At 41.5% G+C, this 21760-nt stretch overlaps 1 protein-coding gene across 5 annotated transcripts in view; it reads right to left on the minus strand.

Annotated features, from left to right (window-relative positions):
- Window positions 1-21760, minus strand: part of PPP1R13B (protein phosphatase 1 regulatory subunit 13B) — a 78466-nt gene that overhangs the window by 6019 nt on the left and 50687 nt on the right. For 3 of the 5 annotated variants that reach the window (XM_063091453.1, XM_063091450.1, XM_063091449.1), the window contains 8 exons: window positions 10910-11011; window positions 8844-9018; window positions 7898-8094; window positions 7538-7678; window positions 4819-4999; window positions 3392-3496; window positions 1272-1426; window positions 397-898 (listed from right to left, as the gene is read on the minus strand). In XM_063091453.1, the coding sequence (XP_062947523.1) occupies window positions 397-898; window positions 1272-1426; window positions 3392-3496; window positions 4819-4999; window positions 7538-7678; window positions 7898-8094; window positions 8844-9018; window positions 10910-10966 (1513 nt within the window). In that variant the 5' untranslated portion in view covers window positions 10967-11011. The remainder of the gene's footprint in view (window positions 1-396; window positions 899-1271; window positions 1427-3391; window positions 3497-4818; window positions 5000-7537; window positions 7679-7897; window positions 8095-8843; window positions 9019-10909; window positions 11012-21760) is intronic. The other 2 variants (XM_063091452.1, XM_063091451.1) reach the window with 1 other exon arrangement.

The raw sequence follows: 21760 nt of genomic DNA on the forward strand, positions 1-21760 counted from the left end.
GGCTCTGGCTCAGCTGTTGCCGGGAGGCCAGAAGGGCCAGCAGTCAAGGACCATACCCTGCTCACTAGATAGCTCCTTGCATTAGTTACCACAAAGCAGGAGGAAAAGAGAAAATTCCTGAAATCTCACCCTTACAGCAGCTGGATTTCCTAAGAAGCGCAGGAAAGTGGACACTCAGACAGGAAGTCACAGAGCTGTGAATCATCTGCAAAACTGTTCCACACATTCTGTCTTTCATTCCTGTCTCACACTAACACCCAGGGCCGTACTTTATGTAAGAATTATACTTAATCCTGAATTATATGTGGCCCAAGTGTAAAGCTATGAATTGGTATTTTCTTAATTAAAAGTATAATTTCCTAGCCCCATGAGGAGGAGAGTATACACCTATGTTACCTGCTTTAACTGACTTATTAGAGGCGCTGTGCACGGCTGGCTGGTAATGCTTAGGTGGTGTGGCTTGCTGCAGGTACATGGAGTATATGGAGCTTGAATTCACTGTCTGGGGTCCTTTCCTGGGAGACTGTGGCCTTGACCCTTTATCAGCCAGAAAGGGCCTGATAGCCACTGTCAGTGGGAGCTCAGGTTTGCCGTCTCCAGCTGGAAATGCAGGTGGCCCTGCTGGCGGGTACGTGGGACTTGGCGGCACAGAAATCCTCTGCTGAATTTGCTGCGAAGAGCCTGGCTGAGGGGCACTGCCTGCCTGGGGCAGTGGGGCAGGCTTCTGCCGACCTGGCAGGCCTGCGCTGGGTCTGGGCAAGCTGCCTTCTTTTCTCCTCTCCAGGGAGCTTGTTGAGCCTGGACCAAGAGGCGAAGGACTTGGGTATGTCCCGTAGCTTGGAGGCGGCTGCTTGCCTACACCAGGTATGGGAGGTGGCACTTTACCAATCTCGATGCCCTAAATTTAGGTGTTAAGAAAAAAAAAAAAGTCACCCTTTGAAAAATTAAGCATATTTCCATCCATGGTCACAAGAGAATACACAGTAGGATTTGTAATCCTCCAAACCAGCTTGTGACCAGGACACAGGGAGCACTCTTAGGCTCATTGCTCATCCACAAAAGTGATGCCAAAGTCCTGACCAAAAGGTTCATGCACTTCTGCATGGCTTAGGATCTCATGGCCCAACACCTGTTTCAGGACTTTGGGAGTAATGTGGCCCTTCACAGGGTTAACTTGCCTCCCGACACCTCACAACCCTCAGCTTAAGACTCAGAAAGAAGAATAACATTGCTGAGCCTGCTCATGTGTGTGACAGAGACACATAGCCTACCAGCTTCTCTGAGGCTCCTAGTGCTGATAAGGGCAAGGGCTGGCTGGAGATGGTGCCTGGCTTCAGAGCCCCCTCCACGCTTGAGTCCTTCGTCTGCGTTGGTTTCATTGAGGAGCTAGAAGTCTGTTTTAATGTTGGCCAGTTTCCATCATTAGCTTTAAAAGAACAGAGGATTTCAGTAAAATTTTTCTTGAAATTAGTTGAACCAACCTAAGAATAACACCCTGCCAGAAACAGAAATAGCACTGGGACATCACATTCTGATGGAGCTCTATTAACCAGGTGGTTGATCACCCCTGCATACCAAGCTGTTCCCTCTCTGACTGCCCACAGACCTGTGCAGAGACCAAAGGCAGCCTCTGCTGGCAACTCATCACCAATGCCCAAACTGCTTTCAGGTGTTACCAGACTCAGTGACCAAACCAAAGCTCAGCTGGTGCAGGCACAGGGCTGTACCCCAGTAAATACAGGTCAAATCCATGACATTGACACCACTGAATAAAATAAGCATTTGCACTTACTTTTCAAACACTATTTATAAATACAAAACACACAGCAAGAAAAAAAGATTTATCTTTTGACGTCATATATGTTTGACCTGTATTACTTCCATTATTAAAATAAAAATTCTAGTTCAATCTATTAGAAATTTCTATTCTCTAAAATGATTTATGATCACAGGAGACCAGTTCAAGTTCCTACTGATTTGGGTAGCAGGAGCATGCTATGATTCTGTTGTAGTGATTAGAAAGCCAGTAATCATCCCCACATTTCCAGGAAAGCCACTGAAAAGATGTTTTTTGCACAACATTTTCCAATCTGAAAAAGGGTGCACAAGTGTTCCCTGGTGACCTCTGTATAACATCTGTAGGGTCACATTTATAGCCTGTGACTCGGGCTCTTGTTTCTTTTAGTGGCACAGATGCTGAACTGAAGTGGTCAATGCTTCCGGCTCCAGCGGCAATGTGGGATGGAGAGAAATCTGAGGGGACTTGTTTGGGCCCTTGTGACAAGAACAACATAGCTCCTTGCCTCGTCCCGCCTGCCAGCACAGGCAGGAAGGACACCTATGCAGCAGCAAAGAATGCATTCGTCCTCATGACAATGCTGTGCCCAAACCTGTGGCTCTTGAAGCAGGAAGAGTGAGCACGTCCACAGCGAGGACAAGCAGCGCCACTTGGTGCCTGTCAGCGGCTGCTGTACATGCCTGCTCCTCAGCCAAACTGCCTGCAGAGCAGCCCTGCAGCTCTTGTTGCAGTCGTTGCTGTGCTAAGGACATCCTACAGGCTGCAGGCTGTGGGGTCCATGATAATTCTAGCTGCACCATGCGGGCCCTAGTGAGGCTTTCCAAGGCCCCGATACAAACTGTCCCTTGCTCCACATGGGCCTGTTGGCCCATTCCAGGCCACAGTGCCTGTGCTTCCATCCCCTCTTGGTTACATCTTAGACTCAGAGGATTTGTGGCTGGAAACTTGCAGTCTCAGCAGAGCACTGCAATGAACACTGTGGCTGAGGGGGGGAAAGCAGAGCCCACTTGAGACCCAGGAGGCAGGGCAGGGCCAGCACTGAGAGGCTGGATCTCTGTGCCCCATCAGGGTCACAGGGAATGTGGCTGTCCAGCTGCTTCTGAAACCCCCAGGAATGGGAGGCTTTATGGAAATCAGCCATGGGGGCACTAGGAAGAAATGTTCTCCTTCTTTCAGGACAAGGCAAAAGGTTTAGAAGAAGATCACTTATTTTTATTATAAATGGACAATTGTCTTCAAGTATAAGGAGATTCTTGCACTGAAGATAAAACTAAAACACTCATAATGAACTCAGACAATCATCTTCATTTTTAAAAAACAAACCAACCCCTCCCCCCAAAAAAAACAAAGCCCTTGCTGTGCCAGCATCTGTCACTTGATGTCAAGCCCTTCTGAGGACAAGTGGGTGTATGTGGCCCAGCCCAAACTTCACAACTGCTGTTGAAGAAAGGGACAAATTGTGTTTATGTGCCATCTATTTCAAGTCTAGATGTGATGAGCAGACCTTTGTCAGTTTGGAAAAACAAATGATTGTTGATTTAGTACGTATTAAAGAGTGTTGTAAACTTCCCACTGGGCCTGTCAGTCACATACGGTTTACAAACAGGCTTGCAGAGAGCCGTGAGGAGCCGCAGTCAGGCCCGACGTCAAGGTCTGACACTGTCCACGAGCTGGTCACTCTTGGTTTACTGTGGCCATCTGTGTGACACAGAACCAGGACAGCCAACATCAAGAGGTTAGAGCCCCTACTGGGGAGATCTCACACCCCAGCTTCACATCTGGGCCGAGATTCTGCCCCAGTTTGGGTTAACACAGGTTTCCTATATCCAGTCACTTCAAACCACAGTGCAAAGACCAAGGCTAGGGCTCCGCAAGGATGTCTTCTTGTGACCCCTGTGAAGCAACACAGCACACACCCACAGAGAGAGGGGAAATGGGAAGGTTTTAAAACAAAGTCAGCAGCAAGTAGCTGGCTGTGCTAATTACCTGCCATTGGAAACGGGTGACTAGCTGCTCCTACCAGAGGGTGGCTCAAATGACAAATAACACTTATCGAAGAAAGCTGCAACTAGGGGTTCATGCCCACCAGGGCTGGTGATGCCCTCCTCTTGCCAGGTTCAGAACATGCCTGGAGTTCCCCAGTGGAGCAGCAGATATGTCACTGTTCACACCAGGTGCCAGGCAAGAGAATATGGAGCAAACAAAAGACCAACACAAATTGATCACCAATCCTGAAAAAAGGACTAAATATAGGCCTGACAGCAGGAGAGTAGCAGTACTGTTTTCATAAATAAAGGAATGTTTCAATATGTCAGGACATGGATTGCTGACTGTGTGTGTTATAGGAAATGTGTCAGCCCCAGTCATAAAATCTTATTGCAAAGAAACCCTGACTTTTTAATGCATTGGTTTAAAAAGCCATCAGATTCTCTGTGGAGAGCCCACCTGGTACTCAGCTGGGATGCCATGTGGGAAGCTGTGTGCGAGCCCAGTGTTTGAGGCCAAGTCCATCACTCGGCATGACTGTGGAGTCAAAGACCACAGCAATGGTTGGACTTTTTGACTGAGGAAGCTGGTGCGGAGTCGGGGAAGGAGAGACCAGCTACTGTGCTCTGCTTACAGAGAGGCAGCCACTCTGCTGGGCAGCAGCTGTGCTGGGACTAGCAGCAGGCCAGTGGAAGTGACGCATCCCCTGCTGGCCACTGAGTGCCCTCCAGGTACATAAACCTGTGGTCTGAGAGGACGCTTGAGCGTCAGGGTTTTAATTAATCATTTGTTTTGAAAAGTCACATGTAGAGACCTTCGGTTCAATAAAGAGAATTTGTTCTCTTTTCAAGGTCATTGTTACTGTGGTGGCACACAGCTCCCCAAACACTGCCTGAGAAGGCAGAGTGCCACAGGGGGAGACTGAGTCTGGACCCTGATGTGGGGGTGGAGCCTCAGGAGCCCTGGCACCCCTGCCCTGCCACTTCCCCCTACAGGCCCCCGCTTCCCTGCAAGAAGAGGACAGGGCCACTCACCGGATTTGGATCTTCCATGGGCCACATTTGAGGCAATAGAGAGAGACTGAGGCTTTATTGGGTCCCCTGGCACAGGATAGCTTCCAGCACTTGGAACTTGGATGTAAGGCCCCACAGCAGCAACCCTGCCAGACGTGCTCAGGGGTGACTGAGGTGACGACGTGCCATTCACACGGTTCAGCTACAAGTCAGGAAGAAATGAGAGTCAAGATTCTCCTAAATTAAAACAAATCCTAAGCCTGGTGTGAGACTGGTAACTCAGATGTAAACCATTCACTCAATAGTGTATATGAGGAAAGCCCATCACCCTGAAAGACTGGCATCTAGAAAGGGAGACTTCAGAGAAGGGGCTCGACCCACAACCCCATATGAGCAACTCTTTTTGATAACATCTACCCACTTATGAGCCATAAAAACGAGGAGCTGACGTGGTAACAGAACAACATCCACGTGACCGACACACAGCCTCCCTCTTACTTCGGGGATGCTCCCCTTCCCCTGGGCAGACAAAGAGGAATTGATCAAAGCTTGGGCTCTGAGCCTGGCTTCAAATCCTGCTCTGACACTTATTTGCTGTGCTGCCTTGGGCAAGTGACTTAACCTCTTGAGTCTCTGTGCCCACATCTGTAGTCACAATAAGGGCTGTTGTACAAGCCACACAGGGCACAGTGACCAGGAGGCTCTCACTCCCAGCCCTAAGCCTGGCTTCCTGAAGGCAGCTCTGCCTTTTTCAGCAAGGACACAGACCCACAGACAGAGGACACTGGTCATATAACACTGCCCAAGGACAAAAGGGTCTGTAACAGGGGTTCTAGCTAGAGAATCACTAACTCCTTAGTGTCCTTAGATAGGCTCTCAGTGGGGATCCATAAGCCCCTACAATTGTTTGCAAGATTCTGTATGCATGAGCATGTGTCATTTTAGGAAAGAGTTCATGACTTTCACAATTGCTGAAAGGTACCTAGGACCCTTGGGTACAGACACATCTTTACAGAAGCATCGACTTCTTCAAGGAGATCCCTTGAAGTATCATGTGGGATGAATCTACCCATTTTATCCATCAACTTGGCTAGGCCATACTACCCAGATATTTGGTCAAACACCAGTCTAAATGTTGCTATGAAGGTTTTTATTTATTTATTTATTTATTTTAAAGATGACCGGTAAGGGGATCTTAACCCTTGACTTGGTGGTGTCAGCACCACGCTCTCCCAAGTGAGCTAACTAGCCATCCCTATATGGGATCTGAACCTGTGGCCTTGGTGTTATCAGCACCACACTCTCCTGAGTGAGCCACGGGCCCGGCCATATGAAGGTATTTTTAAGGTGAGATTAACATGTAAATCAGGTGACTCTGAGTAAAGCAGATTATGGTGGGTGGGTCTTAAGAGAAAGGAAGGCCTTAAGAGAAAAAGACTATGGGGCCGGCCTGTGGCTCACTTGGGAGAGTGCGGTGCCGATAACACCAAGGCCATTGGTTCGGATCCCATATACGGATGGCCGGTTCGCTCACTGGCTGAGTGTGGTGCTGACAACACCAAGCCAAGGGTTAAGATCCCCTTACCGGTCATCTTTTTTTAAAAAAAAAAAGAGAGAGAGAAAAAGACTATGTCCCTGAGGAAGAGGGAAGTCTGCCTGCTGACCGCCTTTAGACTTGAGCTGTAGCATCGACTGTTTCCTGGTCTCCAGGTTGCAGGCCTGCCTTGCAGATTTCAGACTTCCCTCCACAATCACGAGTCAATTCCTTAAATAAATCTTTCTCTCTTCTCTCTGGATTTAGGCACTGCCTGCTCCCTAATCCCTGAGTGCCACACCCAGCCAAAGATACCCAGTGCACAACAGCCTCTTATCCATGCAGGCACTCAGTGCTGTGCAAGCTCAGTGGCGTGCGCACTCAGTGCTGTGCTGTGAGTGACAGAAAGGCCTGGGACACCCTGACTACAGGGCAACAGAGGGGGGTCACAGGCCCTAGGTCCACAGACTAAATATATAGATGTTATAATAAAAATGAAGTAATGACCTGGAAAGCTGAAAGAAAAGAGACCAGGTGTAGACATTGTACCAAATATAATTCCTACAATACCATTTTGTCTGTATTAAGCAATAGACAAACCATTAGCAACACTCTCCTCTGGAGAACAGGGTGGAAAGGATTTTCATATTTCTGTACTATTTTAAGTTTTTTCAATGAGCATTGCCTTTAAAATTCAAAATACCAAAGATTTTTTAAAAGTATAACCTTAAACAGCATTTTGCTCCAGAGTTTACAAAAGCCTTCCACAAGGGTCATTTCTAAGAATCCTCACATGTCCTGGGGCAGGTAGGACAAATCAGTTTACAGCAAGGACAGGAGGCTACAAAGGTCAAGGATCTGCCCAAAGTGGCACAGCTTAAAGTGCAGCAGGAGGAGCATGCCGGGTGCTGCAGCTACAGAGCCAACAGTGCCCCCTAGGGGAGAAGAGACAGAAATGCCCAGGGAGGATGGAGGGCATGACAGGGAAGCCACAGCTGCAGGCCAGGGACGGTCCTGACCCCACACTCTAGGAAACAAATGAGTCTCTGAGAATGAACTTTCTTCTGCTGTCATTTTGATGTTTATGCCCAATTTATGTTTTATCAGCTGTGGCAGAAGGGAAAGCATAATGCCATTTAGTGAAGATGAGTGATTTCTGGGTGAACCGTGTTTAAGTTTATCTCAGAAATTTCCTTTTGAACATACCTGAATTTTTTTCCCATAAAGACGCTCACGCAGCTCGCTGATTCGCTTATCCATCATGGCCACCTCCATGTTCCGCTTATTTAAGAGTTCCTTCTGCTGCTGGAGTTTTGAATTCTGCTCCTGGTTCAGCTGGTTACGAATCTGCAAAACAAAAATACAACTTTTATGACTTGCATTAATTCAAAAGTCGAATTCTCATTGCCAGGAAGATTAAAACATCTGAATATATTTTGTGCCTACTATTAAATTAGAATCCATTAATTTGTTTCCAGTTCCTGAGGTTTCCAGACTATACTAAGGAGAAAGACAGAAAGATGAGGCTGTTTTAATAGAAACATTCCCCAGACCCAGGTGAGTTACCTGTAGCTCTTGGTACAGTCTTTTTAACTCCACCGCTGCTGGTCCTGTCAACTTGCCATTGTAAGGCTGGAAGCCGTTCAGTTTTCCTTTCTTTAAATCTTCCAACTGCTGACTAAGCTGATCAACTCTTAAAATTGCAGTCTGTACTTCTTGCTTCTTTTCCTGGAACATGGCACTGAACCTTTCTATTTCAGCAGCTATAATTGCCCACAAAAAAGAAAAAAAAAAAACATCATTTAGTTGGTATTCTCTTTTCTTCATTTCTACCCATTGAACTCAACTCTAGTATCACCTAATACCAGACCTTAAGGAAAACTGTGATATGAATAATCCAAAACACATTTTGAAAAGCCTTTGGAACACATGATGTGACTGCTCATAGAGCAGACAATGATACTCATATTTGTATTAGTTACTGAATATCTTTAGAGCAATCAGTCCAAAAGCTGGCTTAGTCAAGCCACTTAGGAATCTCAGTGCACCAGCAGACCAAAGGCTTCCTCAATGGAAGAGCATCCAAGCCTGTCTTGCTCATCTCTGTAACATAAAGCAGGCACTAACTGAACTGATGGATACAATCACAGTCCACACACAAAAAAGTGAGCATCTGCATGGCTTATCTAAATGCACAAATACAATTTAAGTCATTCAGTGAAAACAGACCCTCACAACGAGTGAGTCGTGGAGCATCCCCACCCCAATCCAAAGGGCTGCTGTTACAAATGTAACAAAAGAAGGGCTACAAGAGATCTTTTAAGATATCTTAACCTAACCACACACATCCTGTTAGATGCAGATGACAGAGCAAAGCTTTAGAGCACTTGTTATGTATGGCAAGACTGAGATTCGAGGTGAATCTGTGGCTCAGAGGGTCAGGCAGGTGGCCTCTGTTTCAATTTCTCTACATCTGACAAGTATGGAGGACAGTGGGACTGTGAGCACATACACAGATTGCCATTCATAATTTTGCTGTAATCGACTTGTCCTCTCATGGCACGAATCTTCTTCAGCTTGTTTTCTTGGGCTTCAACTCGTTCTTTCAATTTCTGAAGCTTTTCATTTTCAGAAATAGACTGCTGCTGACGACGCTCCTGTTGCTTTAGAAAATGTAAACGTTGTTCCTAATGAAAGAAGGAAAAAAATCTAACTTTGAAAACTGAAACTTATGATCACTTTTATACACTAAAAAAAATTTCGAGTATCACCTATCAATGAATATTAAAGAAACACTAGAGGAATCTTGTACACATCAGACCACACAAAACTGAAATTATTGGGCATACATAAGTTTGAGATAGGAAGAATTTGGGGATGTTTAAAAGAGGATTTTATTACACACACCCATCTACACCATTCAGTTAGTTAATAGAAGTGCTTCTGCAGAAAAGCTCACAGCAGGAGAACATGCACCAACTAGCATAATCTCATCTTCACAGTCACATCTGTGAGTCCCAGCCAGCCTTAGTTTCCTGCTGTCACTGACAGGTTTCCTGCTGCTACAAAGCAGCTTCCAAGAATCCCTTATTTAACTTCCTAAAGGAAATAACCACTGACCAGCAGAGGATTTTACACTGAAAAGAGACAAGGCGATCAGTAAGGAGACAAATCTCCATTTTTCTAAGTGACACTAACAATCAAGCATTGTTTGCTTCCTTCAGGATTAGTTTCTTCAAAAATAATAAAACATTTTATATTCAAACAATAACAGAACAATCCTAAAATAAAGATATATGCAATACTCTTCAATAGTTTTTTTCCCTATTAATGTGAAAACATACCTTAAGGATAACAGTCAACATTAAATATTCATGGTCCCATATGTATGCATAAAATATACCTAAATAAGGAGAGGTTTAAGCTGTGATTATGCAGGCATTACATACTACACTCTAAGGTAAGGAAATATGTGCTTAAATATTTAAGATTTAGCATTAACTTGTGACTTACATTGTAGAAAAAAATTTTTTAAATAACAGCAATATTCTTGGATTAATATTTGGAAAGGAAATAAAAAGCAGAATTAGAAAATTTTACAATTACATAATACTATGTATATTTTATCTTAGAAATCTTATTAATGGAATAGTTCCAATTTACTTAACTTTTAACTGTCTTTTATTCTCATGAGTCCAATAAACTTTATGAGACAACTTTTAAAACGTCACACTTAAATTATTATTTGCATAAAAGTGAATAATACAATAAACTACGTAGTCATTCAATAAGTAAAAAAAAATGGATTGGACATTTGATTATTAAGAAAATCTCTCTACGGAAGAAAGCAATAAGAACCTAGTTGGTAATGTTTAAAGGTTCTCTTTAAAGCAGTTTCAGAACATTTTAAGATCATTTACAACATGAATTATTTTTAGCAAGCACTGGTGATAAGTCTGACTTTTTTAGTGTATCAAGTAGGACTAAATCATTATTTAGAAAAATTCCAAATCCTACTCTGCAGAGTTTCAGCAGCAAATGTAGAATTCAGTGTGTATAATGAGTATGAACTATGCCTCACTCTGTAATAAACAAAACAGGCTCCATGCGGAGCAGAGCACCAGGAAGCCCTGTTAACCAGTGGCCACTGTCTCTGGGCCCCTGACCAGCGTTTTTATCAGATTGCTGGTTCCCTCTGGAACACTAATACCAACTACACAGCTGAGAATAAACCCAAAGGAAAAAGGAGATGACAACAGAAAGCACACTTTCTTTCTAAATTTTATCTATGATTTGGATAAGGTCCACCATTTCTTGTTCTGGGGTGTTTGTGTGTGTGTGTGTGTGTCAAGGGTCAGCTGCTCTTGCTCTGATGCCTTCCCAGCTTCCAAAGAGACAATATGATATTTTATTTCAAAAGTGATAACAGAGAGAGAAAGACATTGCATTTGGCACTCTCATGGCATGGTCCTATCTCACAAGTGTTACCTGTGAATGTATTAACCCCAACCTAAAACGATGGTTGAAAAACATATTTTTTAAACAATGTTTCCCTACCTCTACACTTTTATAACTTACCTTGGCAACCAACATCTGCTGCTGATTTTCAATCTGCTGTTGTTGCCTTGCTGCCATATCTTGGAGCTCTGAGAGGGTAAGTTCAACACGTGGATTCCCAACCTACAGAGAAAAAAGCCACTCTTATTGGAACAGAAATTTATCTGCATAATTGTCTTTCTCTAGCATCAGAACTCACACATATCAGTATTCTAGATACGTTCCCTATCAGTTAGGAGAATACAAATTAGTTTATTTTCTCTTAAGAACTTTTCCTAATTGTGGACTGCTTTCATTAAATGTAAATAAGTTTTTCTAATGCATAAACATCACATACTATATTTACTAAAGGGCTCAACTTTAAGGAAACCTTTGCAAATGTGTATTATAAGTGACATTCCTTTTAGACTGGTGATTTAACAGGTATATTTGAGCAAATGGGGCTGTCAAATGTTTAAGGCTACACAACCCCCCCAAAATGTGCAGGTGACACCTAAGGACAAATGTCATCTCATTGTCACTTGGTCTCAAGAAACTGAAATATACAACAGATTCTAAAATACAAATATGTCATTATAAACATCTTATGTGCAGCCTACACGAATAACTGACACAATCACCTGACAGAGAATTATATACGTGAAATGAATTCAAAAGGTAACACGTAGAGGAGTGGCAACTGGCTATGTCCCCATTCTTTGTTAATAATGCTTTATATATATGGACCTATTTAAGCTTCAGAATGACCGATGACGGGCTGAGCCCGTGGCTCACTCAGGAGAGTGTGGCGCTGGGAGCGCCGAGGCCGCGGGTTCGGATCCCTTTAGAAAAAAAAAAAAAAAAAAGAATGACCGATGAGGTAGGTACTATTATCATATCTCCATTTTACGGATAGGAGAACAAGCACAGGGCAGAGCAGAGGCACAGAGTCTGTGGTTCCCGACCATTACACACAGCACACTATTTACTAAGTCCATGCTAAGTGCACACTGTAGTGCCAGACGTGTTACGTGCACTATGTGATATGTTCTTCAAAGCAGGCCTATATGGTGGGATGAGCACCACTCTGGGTGAGGAGCCATGGTGGGAGGTGAAGGGACACACCTAAAACTCATAAAAGCAACAGAGGTCCAACTCCAACAAGTCCATCTTCCTCCAAACCCTTCAGCTCCACCCACAGAGGCCACACAATTCTTCCTCGGACCCCCACTTTCTACTTTTAGGTTCATGCATTCCCTTACAACCCCTTTACCTTCTGCCACCCTTAAATGTCTTATCATTCTTAATAGTTGGTTCTAATGCCTGTTCCTTCAGCTCCATGTCTTCCCAAACCTTTACGGGGTTCAAGCACGTTCTTGAACAAATGGAATCAGGATTTGTTCAACAATACTCTTAACTGGAACCCCCACTCTGTTTATCTAAAGATCCTAAAGAAGCAATACGGAGCAAGCCTCTTCTCAAAACTAGATATTTTAGCCTCTTCTCAAAACTAGATATTTTAAACCGCCAAGTTTCAGAAACCTCCACTCAAAAAGAAATGTATTCTACAAACAAAAAAAGTCTGGCAGAAGTGTCCAAATGACTGAGACTATTTCTACTTTAATACTACTAAAGCGTGACTAATTTCTACCTACTGAGATTTTCCAATCACAACAAAAGATATTTCTTAAAACCTTCAGAATTTTTACTTCTTAAACACTCTGACTAGAGAAAACTATATCCATTCAACAAATCTTTCAATTTACATTAATTTCATAGTTTAAAACTTATTGAAAAAACAAATTAAAAACTATATTTTGGTTTCCTTTCCCCACCAATGGCTTAGAACAACAATGAAAACAAGACAGAAATTTAACTGTTTCAGTATGCTGTTTTTTGTTTTGTTTTGTTTTGGCAGCTGGCAGGTAACAGGGATTGAAGTCAGACCTTGGTGTTATCAATACCACACTCTAGCTAACCAGCCAGCCATGTTCAGTATTCTGATATTCATACCAAAAGGTTGAGCTTATAAAAATATTTTACTTAAACCAAAAAGTATTTTATTTGCCAATATATATGTTTATACTCTTTGTACATATTGCATGTTTTTCTAACCACAAAATTAAGACATGCCACATTATAAGAAATTCAGGCATTGTATCTTATATATATATATAAATATACTAATATTGTATCTTATATATATATATACTAATATATAAAATAATAAAATTTTATAGAAGTACACCTTACATAAAGATAAGTGTGATAAATCATAGTGTGCAGCTCAATGAATTACTTCAAAGTGAACATGCCTGTGTAATTTAACTGTATTTTGAATGGGTTATAAAAACACAAGCCACCATAAACATGTAAGCCAACAAATACATAACAATTTACATTTTAGTGTATATTCCCTCACTTGTGCAACGTGAAAATTTAGCAAAATGAAGTATTTTTTCATCAAGTAAAAAAAAAACCCTTTGATGAAAATTCGATCCTTTTGTCACGGACCTATCATCATATTACCCTATCATCATATTACGTGTAAACTAATCTCCACTTAAATTTTCCATATGAACTCAAATTATTCAAACAAACCTATTACCTAATTCCTGGCCATTTCTTTTCATTGCCTCTGATAAGAAATCACATCCTGTTCCCTCAGGCACTTCAAGATCTGAAGGATGAGTTCAACCCCAGTTCCCACAGAGCACAGGCCACTTCCACAGCTAAGTGCAATTAGCAGGAAAGTTCTCTAGCAACATCCAGGCAGGCACCTACCGATATGGGTCCAGAAAAAAGGAAACACCTCACCAGCTTTAAGCCTGCTCCAATGGTCCTTTCATGGCTGCCTGCGGCCCTCAGGGATCAGGGTCCCCTCTAAGGCCCTCATTCACTACCTGAACTCTGGAGTCCGGGAAACATATTTATGTTCCCAAGGAACACAGTTCACTCTCCAGCCTACTACTGACTTCACTCATTTTCCACAATAAACACAGCCTACCCCACTGCAGGTCTAACTATCCCCTCCCACCCCCGATTCCTGCAAGAGCAGAGAGAAGCAGAAGCCTCTCACCCCAGCCTTTGCGATCACATCGTATCACCTTTATCTCATATCACCCCCTTCTTTCTCCAAACTTCCACAAACCCACCTGTAGAAATGACAAATTAAGACTTTATTTGCTAACTTACAACATTTTTATATACAAAATTCTAACCTGACAGAAGACTTGTTCCAGGGACCCACTAGATAACAAGAGACTTTGTGAGACTCTGGATTTATAAGTGACTCAATGCTTCCTCGTCCTTCTACCAAATCCCCTCACATTCCAACATGGATGGCATCTTTTCAAACTCAAAAGGCAGACTTTTCATTCTGTCTTCCTGTGGAAGAGTCTACAGCCTCCTCACCATTTTAACTGCCTTTCCAGATCTTTCCTACCGCCTCATTAACCCATTTGCCTCTGACCTCTATCACCTCAATCCTGACCATGTCCCTAATTCCTGGCTGCCTGCCAAGGCTGTAAGTGGTGGTGCAACGGAACTAGATAATTGAAGAAGCCAAACACCATGAGTGAGACCCCAGCACTAGTACGTGGCAGGGCAGGACTGAAGCCGGTGCCTTCCTCTGCACAACAGGGTTATCATGAAGGTGTTGGGGATACATGTCTTCTGAGTACCATCCATGCTCAATGCCATAATACCAGACAATTCATTTACCTTCTATAGTAGATTGAACTATGTCCCCCCAAAACTCCCTGAAAATTGAACTGTGTCCCCCAAGTTTCATGTATTAGAAACTTAGCCCCCACTGTGACTGTTAAGAGGGTGGGAAGTCCTATTATGGTAATTGAAAGGTGCAGCCTTGAAGAGGTGATTGGATTGTACGACAGTGAAGTAGTGAATGGATTAAAAATGCTGGTCAGGGGCATGGTTCTGAGGGCTTTAAAAGAAGACAATATGTCTCTCTCTCTGCTCCACCATCTTGCAGTGTGAGACCCCTGGGTCACTGTCACCACCACCAGAAGGACTCTGGACTTCCCAGCCTCAGAAATTATAAGCAAAAAATTTTGTTTTCTTTATATCACCCAGTTTCAGGTATTCTGTTATAGCAACACAAAATGGACTAATCACCTTCCACATGCCAGATATGATCCTAGACACTGTAGGTGATATAAAAGAAAAGTCATAATGCAGTCTCCCCTTGTTTTCAGTGAGCTTCCATTCTGGTGAAAGAGATGAGAATCTCACAAGGGAAGCAATTAGATTACCACGATTGAATTCAACTCAGCCTGTATTTTCACTGTGAAACAAAGATAGCATTTCCTAGTGTAGCAGTGGGGACATGGAATGTCACCATGCACTCTTGTAAATGTGCTCTGTTTAGGCTGGCCCCCATCTTGAAAAGCTCAAGAGAAGCTCATAAAAGCAGGACATTTCACTGCACTACACTCAGCTACCCTGGGTCTAACCATTATGGAATAATGGGGCTGAAAATAAAAACATGTCTCTGAAAACCTCCCAAGAAGCTAAACCCTTTGTACATTATCATTCCTGACTTCACAGAAATTCCAAATAAAAATATTATTTCACAACATCCACAATGAACAAAAATAAAACATGCTTTTTAAATTTTTTTACAGTCCTAAATTTAAGACTAGCAACTTTTTCTAAAAATATGGATAAGCATATATTCTAGTCCACTTCAGATTCAAAACTTCAAAAACTGCCATACTGGTAATATGTTAACAAAACGAAGTAACAGGCTAGTTTAAGAAATACACAGTAACATACAAGCCAGCTGCCAAAAACAAACAAATGAAAAAGAAATACACAGTAAAAATTGACGTTTACTTTTTTTTTTTTTTTTTAAAGGTGATCGGTAAGGGGATCCTAACCCTTGACTTGGTGTTGTCAGCACCACACTCTCCCAAGTGAGCTAACCAGCCATCCCTGTGTAAGGATCCGAACCCGTGGCCTTGATGTCACCAGCACCACATTCTCCCAAGTGAGCCATGGGCCAGCCCTACGTTTACTTTTAAAATCAACTTTATTTAGGCACAATTCACTTATAACAATAAAATGTGCCCATTTAAAGTATACTATTGAATGAGCTTTGATAATTGCATATCCCAGTATAACCACCACCCCAGTCAAGATATAGAACATCTGTCACCAGGAGAAGTTCCCTACTGTCCTTTCCAGTTGATTCCTACCCCTCCCCCAGGCAATGACTGATCTGTTGGGTTTTGGTGCTGTTGTTTTGGCATGATAGACTAGTTCCGTTTGTTCTAGAATTTCACATGAATGGGATCATACATGTACTTTGTGTTAGCTTTTTTCACTTGCCATAATGTTTTTGGTATTCACTCAAGTTGTCGCATTAACAGTAATTTGTTCCTTTTTACAGCTGAATAGTATTGCATTGTGTGGCCATATCACATTTTGCTTATCTATGCCTCCATTGACGGAGAACAGGTACGTCATTTCTACTTTGTGGGCTATGAGGAATAAAGCTGCCATGAACATTCACCTGCCAATATTTATGTGGACAAATGTTGCTGTTTCTCTTGGATAATATGTACCAATAAGTCAGTGTATGTTTAACTTACAGAAACTGACAAACTGTTTTCCAGAGTGAAGCATCATTTTACTCCCCACCAACAGTGCATGGGAGTTCTACCTCCTCTACATTCTTGCAACACTTGGTGTTGTCAAAGTTTAACTTTTAATTACCTGCTTTTAAAATAAAATGTTAATCTGTTGGCAGAGAAAGAATTCCATATAAATGGTATTTCGATAAGTAATGAAAAAAAGTAAGCATAAATATGTCCATAATTACACTATCAACCCGTCCTTTGTTAAGATTTTCAATAAATAAGATAGCCCATGATTTGCTAAAAGTTATTTATGGAAAGAGGGTTTACTTCCCATATTCATCTCTCATCTGTACTAATTATGTGTATGAGTCATGACTCAGAAAGCTATCAAAATAAAGTATGTTTGAAAAACATGCTATCAGGGTTGGCCGGTTAGCTGAGTTGGTTAGCATGTGGTATCGATAACACCAAGGTCAAGGGTTCAGATCCCAGCACTGGCCAGCTACCCCCCAAAAAAAATAAGAAAAGAAAAACATGCTATCAAACTAGATTTTTAAAGATATTAAGAAACAACAATGCACTTGATAATTACATCTGAAAGCTTTTCATCACAGGTCAGTGGTAATATGCCTTTAATCAAATGTATTTTGTCACCTCAGGTGATGTTTTAAATAGAATTTTTAAACTGGTGATACAATAATAAAAATAAACCATTGTAAGGGCTGACCCGTGGCTCACTCGGGAGAGTGCAGTGCTGATAACACCAAGGCCACAGGTTCGGATCCTATATAGGGATGGCCGGTTGGCTCACTGGCTGAGCGTGTTGACAACACCAAGCCAAGGGTTGAGATCCCCTTACCAGTCATCTTTAAAAATAAATAAATAAATAAATAAACAAACCATTGTAGACAGTTATGCAACATATACTTCTTCCACCCTAAACCACTAATGATATGTTTTTGTAGATTTTAGTCTTTCCAAATATTAGTAAGAAGACTAGTTTTGCTTTCTGTTTAATGTTCTATTGAAATATTTTGCCAATATGTGCCAAAAAGTAACGGCTCTTTTAAAGAGCTATTACAATTGCAATTTTACCTATGAAAACAGAAGGATTCATCATATTACAGACTTACCTTGCACAATATCTATTCAGTTAATGACTCTTCACTATAGCTGTTCCTGAAAATCTATGCCGTTTTTCAGACTTTTTTTTTTTTTGGTATAATGACCCTTTCATCCAAAAACATACTAAATAAACACTCTATAAGAAGTGATATTTTGACATTACAATTCTAGGCAAATAAACACCTATTCATTCAACCCAACTGTCCCTGGTGATAGAACAGAACAGGGTACAACTGTGAACCATGCCTCATGCTTGGATGAATGCAAAATGGCCTGCCTTCACTCTGTGCACACACGCCGAGTGGGTTGAGGCAGGGGGCATCTGCATCTTCCATGCCTCTCTTCTACTGGGCACCTGTGCTAGCACCACCTGCTCTGAAGTGCTCCCTTGTGTGCTTTTTCTACCCTAAAGATGCTTTCCTGTTCATAACTTTATTTTTAAGTTCAGTGTGAATGCAACCTCACCAAAGGTTGAAAAACTGGTGAAGAAAATGATGCAAAAGGATGAATTCACATTTAAAAGTCATTCCAAAGCATGACTCCCCTGCATCCTACCTCCACAAACCACCCCTACTGTGAAGTGTTCCTTTCCTCCTTTGGCAAATATAGCAAACTTTCATTACATGGCATTTTATGTATCAATTGTGTTTATATGTTGTTTATTACTTATATAAACATGTCTTCATTGCTCAATTCATATATTTTATATTCATAAAATGATTTGGGTGTCAACAGTCCATCTTTATTCATTTCATGAGCCATGTATCTATTGCTTAGTAACATCATTCCTAAATTTAGTGGCTGAAAACCACAATAAACATCCATTACTGCTCAGAGTTTCTGTGGGTAGGGATTCAGAAGCAGTTTGGCCAGGTAGTTCTAGCTTGAGGTTTCTTCCGAGGTTGAGTCAAACTTCAACCAGGGCTGTAGTCACCTTAAGGCCTGACCTGGGTTAGAGGATCTGATTCCCAGATGGCTCGCTGATATGGCTGGCAAGTCGGCACTGCCTGCTGGTGGGAGGCCTCAGTCCCTCCCCAAGTAGATCTCTTCATGAAGCTGCTGGTTTCCCCCAGAACATGTAGTCCTAGAGAGAGTGCTGGGGGAAGCTATTTTTTTCATGAACTAGTCTCAGAAGTCATACAGCATCGCTTCTTTCACATTCTGTTTGTTAGAACCAGCCACTAAGTCTGGGACAGGAGGGAAATTAAGCTCCACCTTTTGAAGGGAGGTGAGTCAAAAATTTGCAGACATTTTAAAAACCACCATGGCCATTACGGTCAAATCTTAAGAGGACTCTACACACTTCAATCCTGCCATTCTATTATTCACTCCTTACAGGAGTTCAGTTGCTACTCCAGAGTTGTTACAGTCCAGAGAAGTGCCTATGTTTAAGCGAGACAGGTTATTGTGCTACCAACAGAAGTTTTAACTGTAAATGGTGCTTTTTTCCTCAATGCCTAAAATACATTCTTCGGTAATCAGTTAATGGAAAAAACTAGTGGATTTCGTCAGCAATTAAACACCTACTGGCAAATGGGTCACTTCAGATGTCCCTAATCCTGATATGCTGACTTTAATACTCAGCCAAATAACTTTACCTTTGGTTATAATAGAGAAGAGTGTCTCTGTATTATTATTTGAAAAAAAAAAAAAATTCCCTACTTTCAAGTTTCACTGAGATGATGTGGAATAGTTCAACGGTTTGTCCGGCTCATTCCTATTTGCACTTAGTTTATATAGAGAACATACCTTGCCCATTGGTGAGTCCAGCCACCCACCCCTGACCTCTCTCCAACCAAACTCCTTTCTTTACTTTTAACCAAGACTGGCTTCCTCTCTAAATTCCCTACTTCTATTAATGGCTTCAGCATTTTCCCAGAAACCTCACATCGTCTTTGATTTAAGCTCACCTTGTCCTAAGTACAGGTTGTTGCTCAAGTGCTCTTTATGCCATCTCTCCCATCCGTGCTTCCTTCTCCATTCCGGAACAAGTATTTTCCCACATCCTTATTTTGCTCAGGTTCTTGGTGCTGTCTACAATGCCCTTCCCCCACTTCCTAAACTCGACCTATCCTTCAAGAACTAGCAGCAATGCCATCTGCTTCCTTAAGTTTTTCCTGATTCTCTAATGAATCTCTGATACAATTGTTCTGATATTCAGGATGTTTATTCACTTTCAGAGATAGGAAGAACTCATTATTTTTTAACAAATTCTAAATTCTAGCGATTCAACAATTAACATATAATGAGCACTTTGCATGTCAGACATTTATATATAACTGAGATTATAGTTATCTTAGTTGATGCTTACAAAATCCTAGGAGAAAAGTTCTTTAGCTTATTTTAAGGATGAGAAAGCTGAGGCTCTGGGCAGCTGGTGGACCGGCTCTCTGAGGCTTACGTGGTGGGTCAGCAGCAGAGCCAGGGTCTCCTGACAGCAGCGCACTGAAGGGCTTTGGAGGGAAGCAGTGTAGCTGAGGCGGCTTGTCTGTCATTGCTCATATTATTCCAGAGGAAGTCTAAAAAAGCCTAACTCCATCTTTGACTTTCTTGGGACAACTTCGTATAAGCAGATATAAATTAATTGTAAGAGAGAGTAAATTAATTTTAAAACCTCAGTTCTGATCATTTTTCTTGAGAGATGGGTGTCAAGGAATTTCTTTTCTTGGATAGGAACAATATTCTCATATAAACTAAATGTTTCTTTTAAGATTTCTATAAAGAAAGATCATTTAGTTAGCTGATAATAACTTCTCTTGTTTATGCTATCATCCCAAGAAGTGACTAAATTGTAGTTTATACATAACTGGCTGTCTTATGCTTATATCCCCATACTCCAAGCCCACAGGCAACCACTGATCTACTTTCTGTAGTAAGAGATTAGTATATAAAAATAAATGGGATATAAATGGTATAATGGGCCGGCCCATGGCTCACTTGGGAGAGTATGGTGCTGACAACACCAAGCCAGGGGTTAAGATCCCCTTACTGGTCATCTTTGAAAAAAAAAAAAAAAATCAGGTTGTTTTCTTATTATTGAGTTTTGAGAGTTCTTTAAATATTCTGGATAAAAGTCCTTTATCAGGTATAAGACTTGTAAATATTTTCTCCCAGACTATGTCTTGTCTTTTCATAATAAATAATATGAAAAGCACCTTTTATGTACTAAACAGGCAGACATAGCTGAAGATAGAACTCATTAACTGAAAGATATATCTTAAGAAAGTACCTAGAACATAGTACAAAGAGACAAAGAAAAAAACATGAAAAAAATTGAGACAAATAGAATAAAATAAAAGATGGATGTCTAATCAGAGTTCCAAAATAAGAAAATAGAAATAATGTGGAAGATGAAATACCTGTACAGATAATAGTACAGAAACTTCCAGAATTGTTGATAGATACCAATCCTCAGAACCAGTAAACTCAACAGAGAAGTTAAAAGAAATCCACATCTAGTTCTGCTCAAAATGGAGGGTTATTTAATCTTAATTAAATCCCCAAACTCCACTAAATTATAATAAAGGGATTTCTGACATCAAATAATATAAAATCATAGAAGCATGACTATCAGGAGTGGAGACAACAAAAATGTTTGGAAGCTGACAAGAGAATGGATGAGAAATAATTGACCTAGGATGTCTGAGACAAACCTCAAGGCAGAAGTGAAATTGGATAAACGACCCAGTTACATCACACAATCTTCAAAGCTTCAGGAACTGGCAACCTCACGTACCTTCTGGAATGGGGAATGAAATGGAGGGCACCTAAAATAAGGCAGACTGAGTGAAAGATATTTAAGAAGCAGTTAAATCCCTAGATCTCCTCCCCAATGCCATGCTCCTGGGTGACTGCCTCTCCTACAGTGGCAGAAGTCTAGATGTTTTTCTCTAGACAACTGAAATGTTATCTGGCTTGGGAGACAACAGACAACATTGAGTCCTAGATACCATATGAAAAACAGGGAGGCTGAGTAACCATATTAATAATAAATGCTTCCAGAAATCCTCACATTTCTGGTCAATTAATCTGACAGAGGTATCAAGACAATTCGATGGGGAAAGAATAGTATTTCTACCAAATGGTGCTGAGATAACTGGATATTTACATGCAAAAGAATGAACTTGGATCTCTATCTCATATCATGTACAGAAATTAACTCAAA

The sequence above is a fragment of the Cynocephalus volans genome, chromosome 3 (genome assembly GCF_027409185.1).
Source record: "Cynocephalus volans isolate mCynVol1 chromosome 3, mCynVol1.pri, whole genome shotgun sequence".
NCBI classification, from domain to species: Eukaryota; Metazoa; Chordata; class Mammalia; order Dermoptera; family Cynocephalidae; genus Cynocephalus; species Cynocephalus volans.